Source organism: Elephantulus edwardii, unplaced genomic scaffold (assembly GCF_000299155.1).
Source record: "Elephantulus edwardii isolate Elephantulus edwardi_28Jun2011 unplaced genomic scaffold, EleEdw1.0 scaffold00160, whole genome shotgun sequence".
Lineage (NCBI taxonomy): Eukaryota > Metazoa > Chordata > Mammalia > Macroscelidea > Macroscelididae > Elephantulus > Elephantulus edwardii.
In genome coordinates, this window is record NW_006399910.1 from 498,091 (window position 1) to 517,319 (window position 19,229).

At 39.4% G+C, this 19,229-nt stretch overlaps 1 protein-coding gene across 2 annotated transcripts in view; it reads left to right on the plus strand.

Annotated features, from left to right (window-relative positions):
- CLASP1 (cytoplasmic linker associated protein 1) overlaps window positions 1–19,229 on the plus strand; it is a 346,681-nt gene that overhangs the window by 297,680 nt on the left and 29,772 nt on the right. For both annotated transcript variants that reach the window (XM_006895129.1, XM_006895130.1), the window contains 3 exons: window positions 3,250–3,400; window positions 12,314–12,560; window positions 14,901–15,091. In XM_006895129.1, the coding sequence (XP_006895191.1) occupies window positions 3,250–3,400; window positions 12,314–12,560; window positions 14,901–15,091 (589 nt within the window). The remainder of the gene's footprint in view (window positions 1–3,249; window positions 3,401–12,313; window positions 12,561–14,900; window positions 15,092–19,229) is intronic.

Here is a 19,229-nt window from a genome sequence, read left to right on the forward strand (position 1 = left end):
ACAGAAGAGCAAAGTAGCAGCCTCTTCCTGCCCAAATTTCTGTTTCTTTGGAGACCTGAAACCTGTGATATGGGGCCTTTATCAGGCAGGTACGGAGATTTCCTCGGCTTCAGTGTTGGGGTCTTGGCCTGACCTTCAGTTGGCACATGTTTGCTGCTTGATGAAGTCCTCTTCAAGGAGGAGCCCTAAGGAAGCTCTTTTGGAGTCTTAGCTGAGTATTTACAGTGACTAGGCTGCGTCCTTTAAACCGTAAGTCAGACTGCTGAGCAGGTCTGGATCTAACTCTGTCTCTTCTCGAGAACCTGCTGTGTCCCTTTCAGCTGCTCTTGTGCACTGGTTTCAAGCACTGTCACCTGCAGTTCCCTGTATGTTGCCAGTCATATGAATATCCTCTTCTACAAAATGAGGCTTCTGTAGGTATTGATTCAAACAAAAGACAACAAAGCATAAAAGAGTGGTCTTGTCTGTTTCTTGTTAGAGGTAAGCAGCTATTTCTCTCACCTAGAACTCACTTCCATTTTAAGCTTCATTCCAAGGGAGTAGTTCAACCTTTAAACTAGTAAACATCACAGGGTGTGTTGACTCTACACATAGCATTCCTAAATTTGATGTTTTTGTTTGTTTGTTAATTGAAAGTAAGAAGAAAGAACAGTGGGCAGGGAGAAAAGTGCAACAATGAGTGAATGGAAATCCAAAGTCTCTGTAAACTTTTATTATATTAAAAGGGCTACTATAATGGTAAATACACAAACAAAATGAAATATCTTAAAAATGTTCAGGTTGAGAATGACACCATGAATTACCTGAGCAGTAACATTTTCTGAAGCGACATGGAAAATAATATTGTGACATCCCTTCAAAAGCCGACCATTCTACCACCTTCCTCTTACCTGTCCTGTCATTCTTCAAGTTTGTTCTTGTTTGGTGGTGTTGCATGAGCTGTGCTCTTATTTTTGGTTGTTACCGTCAAAAGTATTTATGACTTTTTTTTACATCTTACATATTTTTTTGTTTGGTTCATATTCAGACTTACTACGTAAACATTGGTGTACTGGCCAGATGTATAAATGCCTTTGCTCATACATAAAGCTAGTATTGTGCTATTTTCAGAGAGGAGGGGTAGAGACCCCTTGTTCAGTCCTGTTTTCTTCACATTAAAGAGATACTACCTCTGGATTGCCACATAGCAGACAACCTTGTGAACTCAGAAGAGGTTGGTATCTTGAATTGTGTCCAAACTTTTTTAGCCCACCTCCTGTCATCTACATGGAATTTTGGCTATATATGTGTTCAAGCTTTACATTCCTTTTCATTTGCTGCCAGAATCAATCTTTGAGTTAGTATGTTTTTTCATGAGTTGCTCTAAGAACAGTTGGAATGTGTATTTCCTTTCTGTCACTAAGAAAGAAAAATAGGTTCTGCCTGGGCAATTTTAGGCAAGTAGCTTCCGTCTTTAAGAGTGATTTCAGTGTTGGGCTCCCGCAAAACCTTGCTTTAGAAAACACCTGGAAATCATTGTGATCTCAAACCAGTGGAAGTCCGGCTACATAAAGTGGAATCAGCCTTAATCTTACATTGCTGTTCTTTCTAAACCTTTTAAAATAGGAAAGAGGATAGTATTTCTGGTTGTTTGTAAATATACGAACTGTCTCTGTAGTTTCTACAGGATTGATGGTACTGCCTTTAAGAAAGGGTTCCTACCAGTGGTTAGTTTCTAGTTTCTTCACTTGAACAAAGAACACTCTTTTAAAGAACAGGGATAGTTTTACTTTATCTTTGATAGTGTTGCATGCTGACATGTGTGAGGTCAAGGATTCCTAGACTGTCCTACCTGTCTCTGGTTGAGCTTGTTTCAGGTCACTTCTTGAAACAAATGATACTTAAGCTCAGTTTTCTATATATGTGCATTTCTGTATATGGTTGTTATAACGATTGCTAAAAGTTTCGCTTTCTTTTTCCCAACGTATCCATATTTCAGGAGCTCTGGTAACCTAGTGATAAGGAGTTGTGGTGCCAACACAAAGGCAGATCGTTCAAGTCTACCAGCTGCACTGCAGGAGAAAGATGGTCATTCTCCTCTTGCATGATTCACTGCCACCCAAAACCTGTTAGAGTCATGAATTGATTCTAACTTGATGGTACATAACAACATGAAATACGTGTAGATTGGCTGCCAGCCTACTCTGGTGGCTTAGTGGTAAGGACTTGTGCTGTCAACCCAAAGGCAGGTAGTTCAAGTCCACTAGCTGCTCCACAGGAGGAAGATGTGCAGTCTCCTCTCATGTGATTTACTGCCTCTAAAAACTTGCTGGAGGGTCAGCTGTGGGTTGGTTGTGATGCAATGCTACAAAGCAATAACATCCATCTTGTGCTTTTCTTTGCAGTATTCCATGAAGTGCAGCAGTAGTTACTTATTCTTAAGATCTTGTGTCTGTTTCCTTGTACTTTCACGCTATTACTTGATGCCACCCTGGGTTACACTAGAAGACAGTTGAGAATATGTTTTACATTGCTAACCCTCTAAAAGGACAGCAATTGATAGCACTTTTACTTGAGGGATAAATATGTCTTGCTTTTTGAAGTGTTTGTAAACGTCCTTTTAAAAATATCAGTCATCTTTGTAAGATCTGCTTTTATTATAAAACTTCAAATGGAGGATGTCTGATACATTCAGCAAGCTGCTGGCTTAGATGGTAGGAATAGGGAACCATTGGAAGGGTAACTCTGACTGAGTCCTAGGTTTTCTTTTTGTAAGTTTCTATTACTGATTAGAAGAGCATTGCCTATAAACCCAGCCTTTTGAGATCTTTTCCTTTGTGTTCTTGAAATTTGTTTGTAATACTAGCTTTATTTTGAAGTGCTCTTTCCTCTTAGTTTGTACATTTGAGACCAGTAACAGCTGCACTCTTTTTTTTTCCCCATCTTCAAGATATGAAAGTTATTTTTTTTTTACTTTTCATTATCTTGTGTATTCAATTACTAATAATCACTCTTGAGTTCTTGCATTGTTGTGGTTATTGTTGTTTCCCACTGATTTCTTATTGATGGATAATGTAATTGTGTTTAGGACCAAATTTTATAAGGTAGTTGTACAATTGTCTGATGGTGATAGGCTAACAAAAGATGACTCCTTTTCATCCATATCACCTGAAGAAACAAAACCATAAATATATCTTGCTTTCTTAAGTTACTAGAAGTGATTGATGCCCATTCTTCAATGTAAGAAATAAAAATCTTTTTTACCTTTAGCATGTTGGACTACGACACAGAGAACCTGAACTCTGAAGAAATCTATAGTTCTTTGCGTGGAGTTACAGAAGCCATTGAAAAGTTTAGTTTTCGAAGCCAAGAAGATCTGAATGAGCCAATTAAACGAGATGGAAAAAAGGACTGTGATATTGTAAGTGTCATACTTACATATATAATATAGTATTGCTTTATTTATATATAGTGTAATATGTAATTTTCATACATGTATTGTTATTGTTGTTATGTGCCATTGAGTCACCTGAGACTTAAAGCAATCCTTTGTACAACTGCTCTGAAGCCTGCCCTGTCCTGAGCCAGTCTCACTGACTACAACGCTCCTACGCCCATTGCCTGAATTATTGTATCACACCATCTCATCTGGGGTCTTCCTCTCCTGAGCTGTCCCTCCACCCTTCCAAGCATGTCCTTCTCCATGGACTGGTTTCTCCTGGTCACATGCCCAAAGTATGTGAGACAGAGCTTCAAAATCATAGCCTCCAAGGAGGAACTTGGTTTCATGCTCTCTAAGACAGACTTGTTTGTTTCTTGGCGGTCCATGGTATGTTCAAGACTCTTCTTCTCCAGCACCAGGACTCAAAAGCGTCAGTTCTTCTTCTGTCATCATTAGTCATTGTCCAGCTCTCTGATGCATAGCAAGTAATTAAGAAGACCATGGCTTGGATCAGGCACACCTTAGCATAATATAACTTTATTTATACTATATTACTGTATTTCACATAATAGTAATGAAGAACTGTATACATCAGTTTAGTGATAATTGCAAATTATTTTAAACAGTGACTACTGTAACTACTGATTACTGATCCTTTACTTAAACAGTAGTATTTTAATAAACATGGGTCAACTTTACAAAATACTGTCTGTATGATCCCGAGCTCTCTTTGTGAGGAATGTTACATACTTCTTTTCACAGTTTGCTTTCACTTTTATTTGCAATATGATATAATGGTGAGCCTGTACCAGATGCCTAAGGGCTGTCTGGAAGCTTCATCCAGTTAGAGAGGTACCTGTGGGCCAGCAGGTGTGGTGGGGCCTTAGAACCAGGAGGTGTGAAGTCCTGGGGGGTCCAGGGAGCCTTGTAGCCACTGGTAGCACTAAAGAAAAAGCTTCAGAAGAATTTCACCTCTGAACTGAAGCAGCTCTCACACCTTAAGAATTGCCACCCAATATGTTGACATTGCCTTGAGGACACTGGAGAGTGAGCTTCTGAGGCCTTTTAGGCAATGAAGTGGCATGGCCACGCTTATACTTTGGAAATATTATTCTTTAGAAAATTATTCTGAAAGAAGTGGGCTTGGGTGAGGTATGAACAAATGTGTCCAAAGTCTGTAGTGAGAGCTTTGAGCAGTCATGGTGTGGGTCATTGAGGTCACAGAGGCGAAAGAGTGCACATTAACCCCTTTCTAATATGAAGAGTTATATTTTGAATATATACTAATTAAAGAACCTGCGGAATATACAGGCAACTATTTGTATTCGATTCTGATGTTTGGGCCCTCAGCTTGTTTGGATACAGGCATTTAAGAAGCCCCTGGTTTCTAATGGTAACTGAAAGACGGTGAGTTTGTGTCCATAAAGACAAAGTCTTGAGGAATTTTGTCTGTAAGGGAAGGACATAGGACAAGAAGTCAGAAGAAGAGCTATAGGTGATAAAAGTGAAACCAGGAGGGTGTCCCAGAAGTTAGAGGGAAACGGTATTTCAGCAAGAGCTGACCCTGCAGCAAAGTCTCGAGTGAAGTGGAATAAAAAGGATCCCATCGGGTTTGATTTTTTTTTTTTAACCTACCTGCGTTGAGTATTCTGTTTGTATCTAAAGTGTGAAAGATCCACATTCGCTTGCCAGTGTTTTGTGCAAAGCCCAGCCTTTTCATTTGAGGATGGACCAGATGATCCCTGGTGGTGTAGTGGTTAAGTGCTTGCCTGTTAACCTTTGAGGATGGGCCCACTGGGTGGAATTTTTTACTTTTTCATCTAAACTTTGCACATAGGCACTGTTAACAGCTTTCCAAGATTAACTTCTTTAGTGGTCCATTGGATTTTATAAGACTACTACAATAGCAAATAGAGAGCAGAAGCCAGGTGATAGTAGCTTGAGGATTGCCTTAAGCAAAACTGAGGGGGAGATAATTGATCCTTTCTCAGGACCAACTTCTCAAATAAGCTTATTCAAATGCCAATGGGAGCTGTTCGAGAAGAAATATATATGTTGCCGTGGAGACAGTGTCTGTGGACTCAAGGATATCAGAGATGATGGGCATGGCACAGGATGGGACAAGATTCAGATCTGTTACCCACAGAGTTGCTACAAGTTGTTGACAGCACCTGAGAACAACATGGATGAGGAGAGGTGGTGATTGGATGACACAGGTCCTTCAAGTGGGTGTCAGAGAGGATGGCTTTGAGGGGAGTGCTTGGCTTCAGGAAGAAAGACTGGTTAGGGTGGGTTTAGGATCACAAAGTTGAGGCAGTTCCACTGACAGCTTCTGTTTTTTCTCTGTACAATAGAAAAAGGCTGTGCTCAGAACACTGAGGTTTGAGTGTGGTGGGAAAGTGGGAACAGTGTCAGAAGCCTGTGTGAGAAATCTGCCTATAAGATTGGACATCCCGGGAAAATGTGGGCACGGGATGGTTATTTTTCCCATTCATATATGCCCAACATGATATTTAGAAATTTTTTTTTTAAAAAGTTCCATCACTTCCCATCTCTTAAGATGACCACCATTAAGAATTTGTCCTTTTTCACTTGACAAGGAGCCCTGCTGGTGTAGTGGTTAAGCTCTCCACTGCTAATGGAAAGGCAGTGGTTTGAACTACCAGCCCCTCTGAGGGAGAAAGTTGTGGCAGTCTACTTCCTAACAGTTTCAGACTTAGAAGTCCTTTGAAACAGTTCTGCTCTGTTCTGTGGGTGATCGTGAGTAGAATCAACTTGTCAGTGGGTTTAATTTTATACATAACTGTCTTAGTTAGCACAAGGGGATGGCTTTAACAGACAGAAATGGATTCTCCTACATTTAGGAGGCTAGATGTCCAAATTTGGATGTCAGCTGTAAGAGAAGGTACTTTCTCTGTCATTTGTGGAGGAAAAATCTTTTTTCCCTCCCACCACCTGTCCTTGGAGATTCTGCAGTCTTAGCAATTCCCAGTGTCATGGATTCCCTTATGAAGAAACGTGGATCTCTAAGATCCTGCTCCTGGCACTTTTCTTGTCGATGCCCACAGTTCTCTGCTCACTATTTTCCTCTTTTATGTTTTGTAAGATAAAAGATGTTAATATTTGAATCCTAAGGAAACTCCTCTTTACAGCTGTTTGGTTGTTCAGATCATCATGGATCATTTCACTGCTTCCACATTGTCATTATATCTGTATTGAGGGACAAAATTCAACCCATGTCACATATATGTTTTTAATAATAGTGACATCATTTTGTGTATCTTGTTTAGCATAAAAGATGGATGCTTTCCCCTGTGAGTCCTGTTACATGTGATTATTTGTGATAATTCAGCAGGAGCTAGTCCATAGGGAGGTGCACTGCTAACCCAAAGGCAGCAACTCTCTGGCAGATGGACTCCACTGGTCCCTCCTAGAGAGAAAGATGGATAGTCTCCTCCCCTCTGATTTACAGCCATGGAAACCCACTGGCCAGTCAGCTATGTGTTGGTTCTGATTTGTCCATGAATTTGGATTGAGTTTGATAATTCAACTGATGGACATGCCATAACCATATGCCAGTGTCCTACTTTTTTTTAATTAACAGTTAGGTGCTTTCAGTTTTTCAAATTCTGAAAGACTATGCTGAAATATCACATGCAAGCAAGAGTCTGCCAAAGATTATCCAAAAAATGACTGGAACAGCACATCAACAGAGAACTGCCAAAAGTTCAGGCTGCGTTTAGAAGGGGTTGTGGTACTAGGGATAGTGTAGCTAAGGTTAAATAGATCTTGGCTGTAAGCAAAGAGTACCAAACAAATTTCTATCTGCATTTCATTGATTATGCAAAGGGATTTGACTATGTAGATCACAACAAACTATGGCTGACTCAATCCCAGAACACTTGATCATGCTAATGTGAAATCTATACTTGGACCAAGAGGCAGTCATCAGAACAGAGCAAGGAAACACTGCATGGTAAAATTGAGAAGGGTGTACGCCAGACATGTGTCCTCTCTCCATACCTTTTCAACCTATATGCCAAACAGATTATCCGGGAGGCTGGGCTGTTTGAGAAGAATTGTGACATCAGGATTGGTGGAAGATTCATCAACAGTCTGCAGATGACACAACCCTGCTTGCTGAAACTGAAGAGGACCTGAAGCACTTGCTGCAGAAGGTCAAGGACTACAGCCTTCAATGTGGATTGAGGCCCAGAATCAAGAAAACAAAGATTCTCACCAGTGGGCCAATTGGCAACATCAGGATGGTTGGTGAAGAGATTGAGATTGTTGACAGCTTTAGTTTGCTTGGCTCCACAGTCAACACTCTTTGCACCAGCAGCTAGGAAATTAAAAGACATTACGATGGGAAAGTCGGGTGTTAGGGACCTCTCCAGATTGCTGAAGAGCAGTGGTGTCACTCTGGAGACTAAGGTGCATCTGATACAGGCCATGGTGTTTGCAATCACTTGCTATGCATCAGAGAGCTGGACAATGACTAGTGGGGATAGAAGGAGAATTGATATCATTGGGCTGTGATGCTGGAGAATAATATTGAATATACCCTGGACTGCTAAGAAAATGAACAGGTTTGTCCTGGAGAGGGTGAAGCCGGGCTGCTCCTTGGAGACAAGGATTCTGAAGCTTCATCTGACATACTTTGGACATGTTGCAAGGAAGGACCAGTCCTTGGAGAGAGACACCATACTTGGGAGGGTGGAAGGACAGCACTGGAGAGGAAGCCCCTCTATGAGATGGATTGATTCAGTGACTGGGGTAATGGGGTTGGGTGTGTCAGACACATTGATATTGACACAGGATAGAGCAGGGTTTAGGGCTGTTGTACATAGGGTCGCTATGAATTGCAGGCGACTCGATGGCACATAACAACAATGCTTAAAGTTTAAAAGAGTAGAGTTTGATAGGAAGAATGCACAAAAGCTGAAACCTCAGTGTTAATCATGGGACAGACCGAGTGGGAGGAAGGATGTGAGAGAGCTGCTGCAAGAATAGAAAGTGGGAGTCAGGAAGTCATCCATAAAAATGTGATAATCAAGAGATGGGCCCAGGCCTTGGAGAGAATGATGACATGGAAGCACATCTATTAGAAGTGAAAATTGAGAAGCTGTGTAGATTCAAATTCAGCATCTCAGCAATAAAAGATCTAACTTCCCAATAATGGGTCGGGATACATGTGAACGGTATTAAATATGATAGATTCAGGAGCTAGTATATTATCTATTTGAAAATGAAGAATAGACTCAATCGAATAAGGCTATTATTACAAAATACACAAAGAGCTAAAGTTAGAAAACCAAAAGGGAAGAACATGCTTCACATTTCGCAAGCTGATAAAAAGCAGAAGAATGAATTTATCCCTCAAGTTATAGTACTGAAGGATTCTACGGGCAAAATCTTGGATGATGTAAGACCTTTCAAAATATACAAAGTCACTGTATTGAAAAGAATTGTTCAACACTGAAATATTTTTAAGAAGAACTATATGATTAAGAGCTGACATAACGAGGGGAAAAATGCAAACTGCATGAGCATTGGCAGAAAAATAAGGTCCTAAGAATTGAGAGTATCAGTAGAGGTGTTTTAACAAACATATGAGGCCCTGGTCATACCTTTATGTGCAGGACATACCTAAATTGGAAGACAATGACTTGTCAAACTCACTGGACGAAATCCATATTTGTTCCCATCCCCCAAAATGGTGATCCAACAGAATGAAGAAATTACTGAACAATATCATTATTATCACATGCAAAAGACTTTAAAGATTATTAGAATTAGGATGTTTTGGCTTACTTTTAACATGTGTGACTTCTTAAAAAGCCTTTTAGTGTATAATTTTCCCATTATATGATAAGTTTGAGAAGATAGTTGTTATTGTTAGGTGCTGTGGAGTCGTCTGTAGCTCATAGAGACCCTATGTACAATAGCTCTAAACCCTGCTCTATCCTGAGCCTGTCTCACTGACTCTGACATTCCTGCCTCCATTGCCCTAGTAACTATATCAATCCATCTCATTCAGGGTCTTCCTCTCCTGCACTGTCCCTCCACCGTTCTAAAGAGGATGTCCTTCTCCAAGGACTGGCCCCTCCTGGCCATATACTTAAAGTATGTGAGACGGAGCTTCAAAATCCTAGTTTAACAAGAGTCCACAATTAAGGTTGCATAGTGGAATGTACTTGGGGTGGCAGGAGGGGTGCGGGGGGATTGTGTACCAGGGAGGGAGTGTTTCTTTTACTTTTGAAAGAGAGGAGCGAATGGGGGCAGGGGGAGGGCCTGGGCAGGGAGAGAAGTGCAGCAGTGAATGAATGGAAATCCAAAATCTCTGTAAATGCTCATTAAAATTATTAAAAAAATAAGGCTTAAGAAGAAAAAAAAATCCTAGTTTCTAAGGAGAAATACGGTTTCACCCTCTCCAAGACAGACATGTTTGTTTTCTTGTGGTCCATGGTATGTTCAGGACTCTTTTCCAGCGCCAGAACTCAAAGGCATCAGTTCTTGTCATCCTTATTCATTGTCCAGCTTTCTGATGTATAGCAAGTAATTGCGAAGACCATGGCCTGGATCAGGAACACCTTAGTTTCCAGACTGACTTCATTGATTCTCAGTCTCTGGAGAAGGCTCTAACAGCAGATTTTTCCAGTGCAGTATATCTTTTGATTTCCTGACTGCTGATGCCAAAAGTGATGATTGTGGAGCCAAACAAGCTGTAATTGTTAACAACCTCAATCTCTTCTCCATCATGGTGTTGCCAGTTGGCCCAGTGGTGAGATTCTTTGTTTTCTTTATGTTGTGCTTCAATCCATAGTCCTTGACCTTCTGCCACAGTGCTTTGGGTCCTCCTCTATTTCAGCAAGCAAGGTTGTGTTTCTGCATAACATAGGTTGTTGATGAGTGTACCTCCAAACCTAATGCCACATTTCTCCTCATAAAGCCTAGCCTCCTGAATGATGTGTTCTGCATATAGATTGAAAAGATAATGGAGAAGATAGTTAGAAAGGGGAGTGGGTAACCCAGAAAAATTCTTTTCCATTCATATGAAAAATGTTCTTAAGACAGTGTATATTCAGTCTTCTTGAGGAAACTTAAATCACATAGCAGGAAGTGAATGAAGGGTACATCTTATCAGAGCATCTCTGGGGCATAGTGGGTAACATATTGGTGGCTAAACAAAAGGTGGACTGACTATATGAAGAAGAGTGTGGTCTCAGGATTGAAGTAGGATTCATCAGCAACCTGTTAGGCAGCTGACACAGCCTTATTTGCAAAAAGAGCAGGTGCTGCAAAAGACTTCTAAGACTACATCCTTCATTATGGCTTACTTCTCAACATCAAGAAAACAAAATCTTCTCTACTGGACCAGTAGGCAATACCATGATAGATGAAAGAATGATTGAAGTTATTTACTTGTATCCACAATTAGCATCCATGATAATAGATAGTTCAGAAATCAAAAGACGTGTCATACTGGGACAGTGTGCTGTCAAAGACCTCTGTAAAGAGCTCAGGAGCAAAGAAGTTGGTTTAAAAGACTAAGTTGTGCCTAATTTAAGCCATAGTCTTTTCATTACAGTTGGACAGTGAATAGCAATGACAGAAGCAAAGAATTGACGCCTTTGAATTGTGATGTTAGAGTACTAACTCTATACCACGGATTCCAAAAGAACAAATTTGTACGTCTTGGAGGAGGTAGAACAGTGGTGGTCCTTAGAGACAAGGATGGTGAAACGTCATCTCACACACTTTGGGGATATTGGCTAGGCCAGTCCTTAGGAAAAAATGTGCTGCTGGGAAAGGTCAGAGAAAGAGTGGAAGACCTTCACCGGCATGGATTAACACCATGACTAACTGAGTGTGAGGGCAAAGTTTAGATCTGTAGATCCTAGAGTAGCTATGATTTGATGACAGCAGAAGTGTAGTTTGGTAGTTCTAATCCAGCATCTTCTCCAGTAGAGAACAACAGTCATGGTCCTATAAAGCTCTCACCAATCCAGTGGGAGGTCTTGTGAGCCCAAATTGACTGGATGGCAGCAGGTTTGGTAACAGCACAAGTAATCATTTTGTCATTGGAATAATTACTGTGGCCTGGCTGCTCAGCAAGGTGTTCACTGGTGTCACTGCCCAGTGTCTGTGCTGAGGAGGATCACAGTGTTACTCTGTCCCCACAGTAAGCAAGGCCACATGTGCTATGACATTGCTTCCCTTTGAAGGGAACAGTTCCTGAGACAGCACATGGTCCTGAGAAAGAGGTCCCCTGAGAATCAAAACTCGTATAGGCCAGCCCATGGACCAGGAGTTTAAATATATAATATTAGACATTGTTATTAATGAGAGTCATAAATTGAATTTAATGTTATAAAACAAAATATTCAACAATGATTGAAAATGAAATCTGATTTATAAACTTTCAAAATACTTTAAAAGTTAATGAAAACCAACAACAAATTAAAACATTCATATTGGTATCTATATGAGTGACTGAGCTCTGCACTGCTTTGGTATCAATGTGCTTTCATTGTCTGGCGCTCCATTGGAGTAGGAATTCACAAGTAGTGGACCACCTTAAATTTTGTGACGGCACTTTGAAGATCTTCTCTCATTTGTATTTTGTTAAGAATACACCAGGGGTACAGCCTTTATTTTCATAATGCTTCAGAATTTCATTCAGACGCTTAAGGAATGCATGAAAAAAAGTGTCACTCTCCCCTTTCAAAAAAAAAAAAAGATAATAAAATTTTTCACCAGATTACAAAGATTAAATATTAATTGGTTTTACATCTAAGTAATGAATGAATAAGTGAACATGTAACCATACTGTTTCTTTTATAGTAGTTTCAAGTTGTGAGGAGGCACTGACAGTTTCCTGTGTTCTAGGTGTCACGCGATGGAGGAGTTGCCTCTCCTGCCACTGATGGCCGAGGAGGCAATGAGGTGATAGAGGGCAGCCGGACAGCGCTGGATAACAAGACCTCCCTCCTCAACACTCAGCCTCCTCGGGCCTTCCCTGGGCCTCGTGCGCGAGAGTACAATCCCTACCCCTACTCAGACACCATCAACTCTTACGACAAGACAGCCCTCAAGGAGGCCGTGTTTGACGATGACATGGAGCAGCTGCGAGACGGTTGGTATTTCTCTATTGATTGTCCCCATCTTAAAGCAACTCTTCTGCCTTGGCTTTTGTTCTACAATTACTTGTTAAGTTCTTACTGTGTGCCCAGCAAGGTGGGGACCACATGAACAAATCCATGCAAAGCTTAGCAAGGGAAACAGTCATGAAATAATCATACAAGCCATAAAAAACTGTCTCTATCACAGTGATGCAGGGGGAAACATTGAATTGGGCAGGTCGGGAAAGACACCGAAGGCCAGGGCTTGATGGCGATCTGCAGGCAAATTGAGAGAATCATGCATTGACTGTGAAAAGCAAAGACTCCACAGTGCCAGCACAGGGCTCTGCATTAAAGACTCCGGGCTATACTTTTTCAGTTCATTAACTCTGGACGTGAGCTCCAGGGCATGACTGAGCCACTTGCCTCTTTCCTCGCTCGGCATTTAACCAAGTCTTGCTGCACTTCTTTGCATTGACTTCTTCCTGTCCTTGGGTGAGAGCAGACCTAACATTTGTGAATGCTTGCATTGCCTTGTGCTGAATTCAGTGTATTGCAAGTATGCGAATGGCAAAGCCTGTGAATTCTTAGTTGGTGTAGGTCAGAGAAAGAAAATTTAAGTATTTCCCCCTAGGAACAGGTGTAAGATCACATCCTTTCAAAGACAGAAAACTGCCAATCCTCTTACCTTTTAACAGCAACGCAATCCCGTGGAGCTCGAGCTTTCCCACCTTTCCCTGCATAACCTAACTGTGATGTTGTTGTAGGTGCTATCTAGTCAACTCCGACTCACAGTGACCATGTGAACAACAGATAAAAACCTTGCTCTTCTCTTACTGGTCCTCCTCTTTTCCTAGCCTGGTGTCTTTCCAAGGTCAATATTTCCCTTCTGACAATATGCCCAGAGTAGGTGAGATGAAGTCTCACCATCATTGCTTCTGAGGAGTACATTGGTTGCTTTTCCTCCAGGACACATCTTTTGGCAACTCATAAAATATTCATTACTGTTTGCCAGTGCCATAGTTCAGAGTCATCAGTTCTTCAGTCTTCCTTATTCATTGTCCAACTTCCAGATCTGCGGGAAGCTATTAAGAATACCATGGGCTTCAGTCAGGCACAACTGACATCCTTGCTCTTTGGCACTTTAAAGAGATCCTTAACAGCAGACTTGCTTGTGTAACACAGCTTGATTTTTTGACTACTACTAATATGGATATTGCTGTTAATCTAAGTAAAATAAAATTTTCTATCTCTGTTAATGTAACCTATTGATTCAGTGGTGAGGATTTTCCTTTAGTTTTTCTTCATTCTGTTTAAAGTGATTATCCCAATTCAAGATCTTTTAAAAGAATATAGAATGAAAAAGAATAAGCATTTCTGCTACCTAAACCATAGTTTACAGCCGTGCAAGTACTTACGTTCAGCCCTGCAAGTACTTAAGTTCAGTAATCTTGGACAAGTCTTTCAGTCTGAATAGAGAGTCAGTAACACAGAGAGAGGGTTGAAGTTCAGGCCTTAGCCTAGGGCTGCTGTATTGCAGAGACTTTGGGAATGCATGCTGTAAGTTGAGAATGAAATTGCTCCAGAGTCATCTAGGAATGCATGCCATCATTCAAAATGAGATTGCTCTGGAGGGGGCACTCACTCTTTCAGAGGAGTGCTATGTTGTGATGCTCAGAAGCCAGGTGGAAAAAGTTCTCTTCATGTTGATTTATGGTACCTTCAGATTGTTTTCTTCTGCATCTGAAAGGCATACTTTAAAACTTAATTCATGAGTTAATTATGGTACTTTCCAGGAAAGTTAGATTTAAGAAAAGCAGGTTTTGTTTTGTCCAGATACTTCTATTGGTATTTGTTTACTGTGTAGATTACTAAGCGCTGAACATTAGAAAAGAGAGTAAGTGAGAATTAATGATGGTGCTAAAGTGGACCATGAGGAAAATGTGCTTGAGTGGAATGGACACTGGTAGAGGATGTGCCGTATCTCAGGTGTAACTTCAAACTGTGGCAGGAGAGAAAAGAATAGGTGGAAGAAGAAGATGACTAAGGATGGGGTTTATTTTCTCCTGAAATAGGAGAGGAAAGATATTATGCAAATATAAGGATGAAAACATTGAATATTAATGTGTCACATATACTGTCACCCCTCTGTTTCACAGTTAATTTGATGAGAGGATCTGATGATGGGGGAAAATGGGGCCTGGCCACAAAACAGGGTGAAAAGTGTGGTGAAGGAAGAACAAGCACCCCTAGGGAGTTTGCAGATATGTGAGAGGATGCCAAATGTCATGGAGGGACCACCCCCACTGGGCTTTTCCTGAGCAACTAATTTCTGTCTTGGTTTGTTTCCCAAGTACCGATTGATCATTCTGACCTGGTGGCTGATCTTCTGAAAGAGTTGTCTAACCACAACGAACGAGTAGAGGAGCGGAAAGGAGCATTGCTGGAGCTACTCAAGATTACCCGAGAGGACAACCTGGGGGTCTGGGAAGAGCACTTCAAAACTATCCTGCTCCTTCTGCTGGAGACCCTTGGAGACAAAGATGTGAGGAGCTTTCTTTGTACTTAGAATGTGCCTGCTACACACACCGGGGCTGTGAAGTTTGTTTATCATTGATTTTTACTTCCTCTCCACTTTTTGTACTGGGCTTATTGTTTACATCAAAACATTTTTTTTCATTTTACAAATATTTTATGCATGCCTGTTAGAATAATGTTTAAAAGAGTCCTCTATATGCAACTTCAATCTGCAGTTGGATTCGGGGAAGGAATAACTTCTTTAATACAGGTAGTAATTTTACATATTTTTTTAGTTAAAGAACACTTGTATCTAGTCACTTGTTAAACACAGAATTTCTTACTGCTTCATTGGCCTAGATTGTGGTCTGTTAGAATGAATATTTTTTTTCTTATGAATTTTTGGTTTTGTTGTATGATTAAGAAAGATAGAAGTTTATTTTTTTTAAAAAGCCTGTTAAATGTTACAGTTCATGGAATGTCATGTTCATGCCCATATATTTTTACAGTTTTAGTAATCTTAATCAAATAACAGATTCCAGAAGCATAACTATTATTACTATTACTACTACCACTACTACTCCTATCTTTTTAAAAAAGTATAAAGCCCTCTGCTCATTGGAACGGCACACAACATTGAGTAGGCATCTAGGAAGTCTTGCTAAGGAGGGAGTAGTCTAATCAAAGTTCTGTGGAATTTGTCATTGTTCAGACACAGGCAAAATGTTGAAGATTAAACTCTAGAAAAACACATCTACCTCTCTGCTTTGCGTATGCCAGCAGAGACAAAAATAGAGCAAGTCTAGTGAGAAACTGGATGGATAGGCCATAAGGATTGCCAAGAGGTTCAACAATGTGTGGTAAAAGGTAACAGGATAACAAAACTGTGAAGATAGAAAAATAATGATGAAATACCCTTATTCATTTAAAGTAATGACAATATATTCAAAGTCATACACCATAACCATTGAAAATGAATTCTAGGAATGCATGACTGGTTCAACCTGAGAAAAATCAATCAACATAATATACTAAATCAATAAAACTAAGAATGAGAACCATATTTCCATATCAGAAAATACGTTTTGAGAAAATTCAGTACTATGATTGTAATAAAAGGAAAAATCTTTGGTATGATTTAGGGCATATAAGTGAGAAAGATCAAGCACTTTCCCCTTTCAAAAGAGAGTAAGACCTATTGTCATTACTACTTCTCCCCACCCCATTACTTCTATGTAGTATTATATTAACTTTCTTATCAAGAGCAACAAAACAAGAAAAAAGAGATAAAAGCTAGATTCCAAAACAAAAAGAAAGATATCTATAGGTGACATGGTCTTATGTATAGTTAATTGTGAAGAGTACACAAGAAAGTTTATATAGAGTTCACAAATTTCAGAAAATTGTAGGGTACAAGGTCAACAGTTAATCATTTGGGTGTCACTAGCAACAATAATCTTAAAAGGGAAAGCTCACCCCAACCATTGGAGAAATTCTATTTACAATCACTTCTGAGACAATAAAATACCTATGAATAAATTTAATCAAGGTTGTGAAAGTCTTTTACAATGAAAATCATAAAATCCTGCACAGATTCACTCACTCATTGCTGTAAAGTCAGACCCAACTCATAATAGACCTTTCAATGGATTTCCAAGACAGATAATAACACGAGAGGAGATTGCCCATACTTTTCCCAGACTCACAGAGATGCAGAGTTTTGGGATTAGCATTGTAACTCCCTATGGACAAGGGTACCAGACCTCAATAGAGATTAAGGAAAACAAATTGATGTTTTAAGGATTGGAAGGCTTAATACTGTTCAGATATCAATCCTACCCTAAATGACAGATTGAATGCAGTCTTGATCAATATTCCATCAGCCTTCTTTACAGAAATAAAACACCATTCGTTAACATTATATGGAATGACAAGAATACTCAAATAGCTAATGCAATTTTGTAAAACATAAACAACCATAATAATCTAAACAATATGGAATTAACATAACAGTAGACATACAGACAGACTAGTCAAATAGAATTGAGAGTCCAGATATAAGCCCACATGTTTGTGGGCAATTGATTTTTGGCAAGGCTTCCAAATCTATTCAGTAGGGAAAGAAGAGTTCTTCAGTAAATGACCTTGAGGAAATGAATTTCTACATGCATAAAAATGAAATGCAACCCTTGCTTCACATTATGCGAGAAGTAAATTTGAAAAAAACAAAATACGAAAACTTAATTAATTATATTTTTAGAAGAAAGTGCATGGGCAGTGCCATCAGGCCTAACTTTTAATAGTGTGGTGTTAGGTGCCATCAAGTTGAATACAGTACATAGTGACCCTATGAACTGAACACATACCCCCTGTTCTACGTTGTGCCATCCTCTACTTCCTGCCACGCTAGAGCCCATTGCAGCAGTCACAAAAAGGTTTTTACATTTGCTCATCAAGAAACTTAACGAAAATAAAAAGACAAACTACCAGTATCTTTAGAATATCTTCATAAACTAGTTCCAGTAAGAATGTAATAACCCAAATATATAGAACCTGCCAATACCCTAACAACAAAAAAGACAAATAATGTAATTATAAAATGAGCAAAGGACTAGAATCTTTATTTCAACAAAGAAGATATTCAAATGGCAGTCAATACATGAAAAGATGTTCAATGTTATTCCTCATCAGAGAGATACAAATCAGAACCACAGAGAGATAGTGTTTTGCTCCCACTAGAATGGCTTGTTTGTTGTTCTGTGCTGGCTTTTGTATTGTTGTGATAGCTTCCAGAATTTCAAATACCAGCAAGCACTACCAGTTAGTAGTTGAAAAGTATGTCTTTAGTGACGGAAAAGCTGAAGATAGAATGATAGAATTTTGTCAATCAATGATTTATTACCTGCAAATAACTTTTTAAAAAACATAAACAGTTACTATATACATGGACCTCACCTGCTGGATTATACAAGAATCAGACACGCTATATCTACAGAAAAAGGCAGTGGAGAAGATTCGTAACAGCAGTCAAAATACAGCCAGGAGATGATTGTTAAAAGCGCCATCAATTACACACATGCAAGTTCAAGTAGAAATGGAAGAAAGTCAATGAGAACCAAAATAAGATCTTGAGTCTATGCTAACTGAATTTAAAAATCATCAGAAAAATAAATTTGATGCATTGAACACTGATCAAAAACCAGATGAATTGTGGAATAACGTGAAGGATGTCATCCATGAAGAAAGCAAGTACTGTAACAAAATGTGCAAAAAGCTGGAGTTAGAAAATTGAAAGAGAAAACACAATTGGCATTTCTCAAATGCAAAGAACTGAAGACCAGTTTAAACCTTGAATTGCAATGCTGAAGCATTCTTTAGGCAAAATATTGAATGATGCAGGAAGCATCAAAAGAAAATGGAAGAAACACAAAATCATTGTACAAAAAAAAAAAGTTGACTGGTGCTGAAACATTTTAGGAAGTGGTTTGTAAAATCTATATTTAAACTAAAGAGCAATTGTTTGAACAGAACAAGGAAAGACAGCATGGCATAAAATCAGGACAGGTGTCTATCAGGGTTGTAGCCTTCCTCCATACCTGTTAAGTCTGTATGATGAGCAGATTATTCGAGAAGTTGAACTATAATATGTAGACTATTGAGACATCAAGATTAGAGGAAGATTCATCAACATACTCTGTTATACAGATGCCACAACCTTGTCCATGAAAGTGAAGAACATTTGAAGCATTTATGCAGAAGACCAAAGTCTATAGCCTTCAATATGGATTGCATCTCAACATCAAGAGGTCTCACAGCTAGACCAGTAGACAACATCATGATAGATGAAAAAATTGAAGTTGTTAACAATTCCATTTTACTTGGGTCCACAGTCAAGAAGTCAGAATACATGTTGCATTGGCAAAATCTGCTGTTAAGGACCTTTCAAAAATGCTCAAGAATGAGGATGTCAGTTTAAACACTTAAGGCGTCCCTGATGCAAGCCATGGTATTTCCATTTGCTTCATAAGCATCTAAAAGATTGTTTTAGAAAAAGAATTAATGCCTTTGAATTGTGGTGATGATGAAGAATATTGAGTAACAGGCATGTTTTGGATAAAGTTTGACCAAGATGCTCCTTAGAGGCAAGTATTATTTATATATATAGC